Source organism: Ranitomeya variabilis, chromosome 2 (assembly GCF_051348905.1).
Source record: "Ranitomeya variabilis isolate aRanVar5 chromosome 2, aRanVar5.hap1, whole genome shotgun sequence".
In the NCBI taxonomy this organism is placed as follows: domain Eukaryota; kingdom Metazoa; phylum Chordata; class Amphibia; order Anura; family Dendrobatidae; genus Ranitomeya; species Ranitomeya variabilis.
Window position 1 is genome coordinate 633028943 of NC_135233.1, and position 7286 is coordinate 633036228.

Sequence of the window (7286 nt, forward strand, 5' to 3'; positions counted from 1 at the left end):
TACTGGCTTGAGGGTTTTTGCATTCACCCGACAGTCAAGGAAGGAGAGTGAAGTATTAAATGTGGTATTTGTAAATAATGCCCATAAGAGAACTTCTCCGCTCTATTTAATTATTGTTGCATAGATACCCGGTAAACCGGAAATGACGATATGCCTGGAGCAATAGCGTCTTGGTTACCGAGGATATCATGCACGTAACAGTATAGTGCACGCGCCTTAACAAACCAGGATTCCTATGTGGATCCAGGAACTGAACAAGGCCTACAATGTGCACGCGCGACCCTGAGCAATGCGCGTGCGCACCTATACCGGAAATGGGGCTGGCGTCCGGAAGTGCGCCAGCATGAACACCGGCATTACTCTGCTACAAAGATCGGCTACTCGTAAGTAGACCAGCGATTGCCCACAAAATGCCAATAATCCCCTGATGAATCCTCACAGGAAGAAACGCGTCGGGAGGCACAACAGATTCAGGAAACCGTGAAGCAGATACATGAGAGAACCGCTAAAGGCATCCTGAGGGAACTCATTCTGCAAGGAAACTGCGACTGAAATGACAAGCAGTATAGGCAGATGAGTATACTGGGGATGGGTGGATATGCTTCGTAAAACATAAGCAGTGGCTTGTCATTATGCGCACCTAGAGAGGGTATCCCTAGAGCAAACGGTGTGATTATTATAGCAGCCACTGACATACGGATATTCAACCCACCCAGCTTATAAAGCAGAAAAGGTCCCTAACAGTCATGTGTAGTGAGTGACATAAACCACGCACTGTTAGGCCATGTTCACACAGTGCGTTTTTTACTGCAGAACCGCAGCGGTTTTGCCGCTGTGGTTCCGCAGCTTTTTTCCCATGCAGGGTACAGTACATTGTACCCTATGGAAAACAGGAACCGCTGTGCACATGATCCTGAATTTAAAAAAAAAGCCGCGCTGAATAGCTGCGGGAAAAAAGAAGGAGCATGTCACTTCTTTGCCCGAAACAGCAGCGGTTCTGCACCCATAGACCTCCATTGTGAGGTCAAACCCGCAGTAAAACCCGCAGATCAAAAATATATCTGCGGGTTTTATTGCGGTTTGTGGTGCAGAACCGCAGCAGCCGGAAGTGCGGGGAAGCGGCCGGAAGTGCGTGGGCGGAAGTGCTTGGGCGGAGAGACATGGAGGCATACCGTCGCATGGGGATCGTGATTGATTTGGTATGTGTGTGTGTGTGTGTATGTGTGTGTGTGTGTGTGTGTGTGTGTGTGTGTATGCATGCGTGTGTGTGTATGCGTGTGTGTGTATGCGTGTGTGTGTATGCGTGTGTGTGTATGCGTGTGTGTGTGTATGCGTGTGTGTCCCCATGCGACGCTAGTGCCACCATTGTGCTAAGTCGCCGTATGGGACTACTACTCCCATCCGGTATTAGGATGGGAGAGTTGTCCCTGTGTCCGGCGACTTAGCACAGTTGTAAAGTTACACAAAACACCTACACACAATACACATACAGGTCCTTCTCAAAAAATTAGCATATAGTGTTAAATTTCATTATTTACCATAATGTAATGATTACAATTAAACTTTCATATATTATAGATTCATTATCCACCAACTGAAATTTGTCAGGTCTTTTATTGTTTTAATACTGATGATTTTGGCATACAACTCCTGATAACCCAAAAAACCTGTCTCAATAAATTAGCATATTTCACCCGTCCAATCAAATAAAAGTGTTTTTTAATAACAAACAAAAAAACCATCAAATAATAATGTTCAGTTATGCACTCAATACTTGGTCGGGAATCCTTTGGCAGAAATGACTGCTTCAATGCGGCGTGGCATGGAGGCAATCAGCCTGTGACACTGCTGAGATGTTATGGAGGCCCAGGATGCTTCAATAGCGGCCTTAAGCTCATCCAGAGTGTTGGGTCTTGCGTCTCTCAACTTTCTCTTCACAATACCCCACAGATTCTCTATGGGGTTCAGGTCAGGAGAGTTGGCAGGCCAATTGAGCACAGTAATACCATGGTCAGTAAACCATTTACCAGTGGTTTTGGCACTGTGAGCAGGTGCCAGGAAGCATGAAGTGCTCCAAAATCTCCTGATAGCTAGCTGCATTGACCCTGCCCTTGATGAAACACAGTGGACCAACACCAGCAGCTGACATGGCACCCCACACCACTGACTGTGGGTACTTGACACTGGACTTCAGGCATTTTGGCATTTCCTTCTCCCCAGTCTTCCTCCAGACTCTAGCACCTTGATTTCCGAATGACATGCAAAATTTGCTTTCATCAGAAAAAAGTACTTGGGACCACTTAGCAACAGTCCAGTGCTGCTTCTCTGTAGCCCAGGTCAGGCGCTTCTGCCGCTGTTTATGGTTCAAAAGTGGCTTTACCTGGGGAATGCGGCACCTGTAGCCCATTTCCTGCACACGCCTGTGCACGGTGGCTCTGGATGTTTCCACACCAGACTCAGTCCACTGCTTCCTCAGGTTCAGCAAGGTCTGGAATCGGTCCTTCTCCACAATCTTCCTCAGGGTCCGGTCACCTCTTCTCGTTGTACAGCGTTTTCTGCCACATTGTTTCCTTCCAACAGACTTACCATTGAGGTGCCTTGATACAGCACTCTGGGAACAGCCTATTTGTTGAGAAATTTCTTTCTGGGTCTTACCCTCTTGCTTGAGGGTGTCAATGATGGCCTTCTTGACATCTGTCAGGTCGCTAGTCTTACCCATGATGGGGGTTTTGAGTAATGAACCAGGCAGGGAGTTTTTAAAAGCCTCAGGTATCTTTTGCATGTGTTTAGAGTTAATTAGTTGATTCAGAAGATTAGGGTAATAGGTCGTTTAGAGAACCTTTTCTTGATATGCTAATTTATTGAGACAGGTTTTTTGGGTTATCAGGAGTTGTAGGCCAAAATCATCAGTATTAAAACAATAAAAGACCTGACAAATTTCAGTTGGTGGATAATGAATCTATAATATATGAAAGTTTAATTGTAATCATTACATTATGGTAAATAATGAAATTTAACACTATATGCTAATTTTTTGAGAAGGACCTGTACATGACACACAGTACAGTACATACAACACATAACAGAGTATATACTCACCAACAGCACACTTGTAGGCGAAGCCCTCGATCCTCCAGGAAAAAATCACAAAATAAAAAATCAAATTCATACTCCCTGTCCGCAGAATCCATAAAACGAGTGTCCCACGCCGATCGGCTGCTCTCCGGCGATACACTGCCAGGAGCGAAGCTCCTAGCAGTGTATCGCGTACTGTTCCGGAGTTCAATGGCTCCGGCGTCTCGGTTAACAGCAGTACAGCTGCGTTGAACTTTCCCACGCAGCACTGCCGTTAAGCGAGAGTGCCGGGGTCAATGACCACCGGTAAACTCGCTCGCGCATGCGCAGTGACACACCGACAGGAACTATGGCTCCTGTCAGTGTGTTGCTGCAGCCGTGGAGAGCAGACATATCTCTGGATGTGTCTGTTCTGCATGGAAAATCTTCGTGGGATACGTGGCACTTAAATACGTGGCAATTAAATACGTGACACGTGGCACTTATACGTGATACGTGTCACTTAAATACGTGGCACTGAAATACGTGATACGTGGCACTTTGATACGTGTCACTTAAATACATGGCACGTGGCACTGAAATACGTGGCACTGAAATACGTGGCACATGGCACTGAAATACGTGGCACTGAAATACGTGATACGTGGCACTGAAATACGTGATACGTGGCACTGAAATACGTGGCACTTAAATACGTGGCACTTAAATACGTGATACGTGGCACTTTGATACGTGGCACTGAAATACGTGGCACTGAAATATGTGGCACTGAAATACGTGGCACTGAAATACGTGGCACTGAAATACGTGATACGTGGCACTTAAATACGTGGCACTTAAATACGTGGCACTTAAATACGTGGCACTTAAATACGTGGCACTGAAATACGTGATACGTGGCACTCAAATACGTGGCACTTAGGCTATGTTCACATTTGCGTTGTGCGCCGCATGCGTCCTTTTTTTGATTGATTTTGGACGCAGCAAAAATGCAACTTGCTGCGTCCTCTGCGCCCGGATGCGTGCGCTGCAGTGACACATGCGGCGCAAAACGCAAGTGCGACGCATGTCCATGCGCCCCCATGTTAAATATAGGGGCGCATGACGTAGACTTAAATAGCTGGATAGAGCTGGATCCGCGGGCTGTGATCTGGCCTACGCTCAGCACTCTGCGGAGCGCTGTCATTCAAAACACGTCCACTCATTTTGGTGTTTAGTCCCAAAATGGAGGATGGAAGAAGAAAAGGGTTGGACAAGGAAATGACATCATTTCTTCTTTTTTTTTCCCCCACTGCAGTTAAAGCTTTATTTGTGTCAAACACAGACAATCTGCCGAGAAAACTGCATAAAAAACCGCACCAAAAACGCACCAAAATTGCACCTGCGTTTTCTGCCAAGAGCTGCGGTTTTTGTCCTGAAAAAAAAGGATTGAAATCAGGATCGTGTGAACATACCCTAAGAGGAGGAACCACTTTTCACTGAACTTTGGACTCCCCGTATGGGAGAATTGTGATAGGTACCCCTAGGCACATTGGAAAGAGTTCTATTGTTGTTTATGATGGAGGAACATGACACTATGAGGAACTATTAAAGTGCACAAATAGGGAGTTATTATCCAATCTAGACGTTTGATATTTAATCCCTAGGGGGAGCAAGGACAGTGACGTTCCTTTTTAAGGTTTTGAGAGTTATATGTATTGTTAGTCAGCACCCGCACTATATGTGACACTGTTTGTCCTAGATTTTAACATAGGAACAAAGTAAAAGTTATGTTTTAAGTCTCTAATATTTATTATATATAAAAACCTGCTAAATTTGATTATATTATTTGTTAAATAAAAATGTTTCAGTCCTTATATGATTTGGATGTTTTATATGTGTGGGTTGCTCAGTTCAGAGGATACACAACACTTGCATCTATTTATGAGTTTATGCTCACACCTCCCAGAAGGTCCAGGGCTCATCTGAAGGAAGCGAATAGTGCCCGCTGATTGCTATGCCCTGTGAGGTCCGCAGCTAATGTCCCTGGCATAGACATCCCTAGACCGGTGCCAGTATGGGATGCATGTATCGGGTATTTTTATTTTTATGAAGTGAATTTTTTAATTTAAAAGGAGTATTCAAGTGTAAAAGTTATCCCCCGTCTCAGGGATGAGTGATAACTTCCCAGTAGTTGGGGTCCGACCGCTGAGGCCCTCACTAATACTGAGAACCAGGGCTCTGAACAGCCCACTGTGACTGGCCAGACAAGCGCACAACCGCACCAATCATTCTTAATGGGGGTGGCGAGCGATGCGACCTGCAATCTCCAGCACTCCTGGAAGAATGAAAGGGCCAGATGTGCGCCCGATCGGCCACTGCTCCATTCACAGAGCTCTTCAGATTGGCGGGGTCGCAGCATACAGATGTTACCCCATAGCCTAAGGGTAGGAAGGGGGTAACCCCAAACTGGAGAACTCCCCTGGAAGGGAATCATCAAAGGTTCTGAGGTGTGGTGCCCAACTATCTGAGGGCTGTAGGTGCAGTGCGAGCCCTTCGCAGCCCAGCGACCTGTGCAGAGGCAGACAGCAGCTCCTGATGGCCTCCCAGGGCAGCTCCCGACGGCCTCCCAGGGCACCTACTGAGGGCCTCACAGGGCACCTACTGAGGGCCTCACAGGGCACCTACTGAGGGCCTCACAGGGCACCTACTGAGGGCCTCACAGGGCACCTACTGAGGGCCTCACAGGGCACCTACTGAGGGCCTCACAGGGCACCTCCTGACGGCCTCACAGGGCACCTACTGAGGGCCTCACAGGGCACCTACTGAGGGCCTCACAGGGCACCTACTGAGGGCCTCACAGGGCACCTACTGAGGGCCTCACAGGGCACCTACTGAGGGCCTCACAGGGCACCTACTGAGGGCCTCACAGGGCACCTACTGAGGGCCTCACAGGTCACCCCCTCACGGCCTCCCAGGGCAGCTCCTGACGGCCTCCCAGGGCACCTACTGAGGGCCTCACAGGTCACCCCCTCACGGCCTCCCAGGGCAGCTCCTCACGTCCTCCCAGGGCACCTCCTCACGGCCTCAGTGCCATGCACAGCATGCAGAGCGCTGTGGAGCGCGGCTGGGCCTGTGCACTGCACCCTCTGTACACACTGCACCCACTGTACACACTGTACCCACTGCCCCACCACTCCCGCTCCCGGGATTCGGCCTTCCGGACCCAATAATGTGGTGCAGGAGCCCGGCCTGAGCGCGGACACGGAGGGAAGTGGGCGCCCCCGCACCAGGCCTCGTGTGCACTGCCGCAATAGGCGCGATTCCGACCCCCCGTTATACGCCTGGCACTGAGGGGGGGAGGAAGCACTGATAGGAAGGGGACGATGGCTACAAACCTCGCTGTTAAAGGTTTTGACGGCCTCCATGTTGTCGGCTGATGTAGGTTCGCCGTGTTGTTTGGAGGCGGCGTCGGGGAGAGACGAGGAGGAGGCGGAGAGGAAGTGCCCGGCAGGGGGCGCTCACAGTGCAGCAGCCTAGGCATTGTGTGAGGAAGCTGGTGTGTGCAGCCAGTGCGAGCGCCTCAGCGGGATGCGCACTGTGCGTAACACAGGCTGGGAATGGCGAGTACGGCAGAACATGGCTCGCCGCGGTGCAGGCTGTCCGGGCGGCATTACCGGGCGCGCTACTGCGCTGGGGGCACACCACAGGGACGTTATCAGAAACCGGGCAGGTGTGGCCGGCCAAGCACAGCACTTCCCTTCTCTGTCCAGAGGACGGGGCGCCGTCTAGTGGCTGCTAGAGGGATTGTCGCTCGGCTAAGGTGTATTTATTGCAGGAGCGGACTCGGGCGGACTCTGACAGCCTGGGGCCCCTGTGCACTGTGTCTGGGCCCCATTCCGTTCCCGGCATGCCGCTTATGATGAGGGCAATCTGGCCATTGGACCCCAGGTTCTAAACAACAGGTCAGATTCCCCTTACAGGGCACCATAGCAAAAGTTCTATTTTGGGTCCCACACCTCTAAAATATATATCTTTGTTTATAGCTTTATATTTCTTTACTAAGATGGCTATAGTTATAGCTTTGGTATCTGGTGAAGGGTTACTCCCCAAATAAACCAAGTTCTCCCCAATGCCGGTAAGGGCTAACTTCCTTTTTTGGGACTGCCCACTGGCCCCCCAGCAATCCTGAGAAGGGGGCTCTAGCTCAGCCATGATACATTGGAGGGGCG

General features: G+C 49.6%; 1 protein-coding gene across 7 annotated transcripts in view; it reads right to left on the bottom strand.

The window, feature by feature from the left end:
* Positions 1-6853, bottom strand: part of SCAF8 (SR-related CTD associated factor 8) — a 386393-nt gene extending 379540 nt beyond the window's left edge. For 5 of the 7 annotated variants that reach the window (XM_077289078.1, XM_077289075.1, XM_077289076.1 and 2 more), the window contains exon 1: positions 6453-6601. In XM_077289078.1, coding sequence (XP_077145193.1) covers positions 6453-6482 — 30 coding nt within the window. In that variant the 5' untranslated portion in view covers positions 6483-6601. Of the gene's footprint in view, positions 1-6452 lie in introns of all 7 variants that reach the window. The other 2 variants (XM_077289081.1, XM_077289080.1) reach the window with 1 other exon arrangement.
* Positions 6854-7286: the final 433 nt, after the last annotated feature.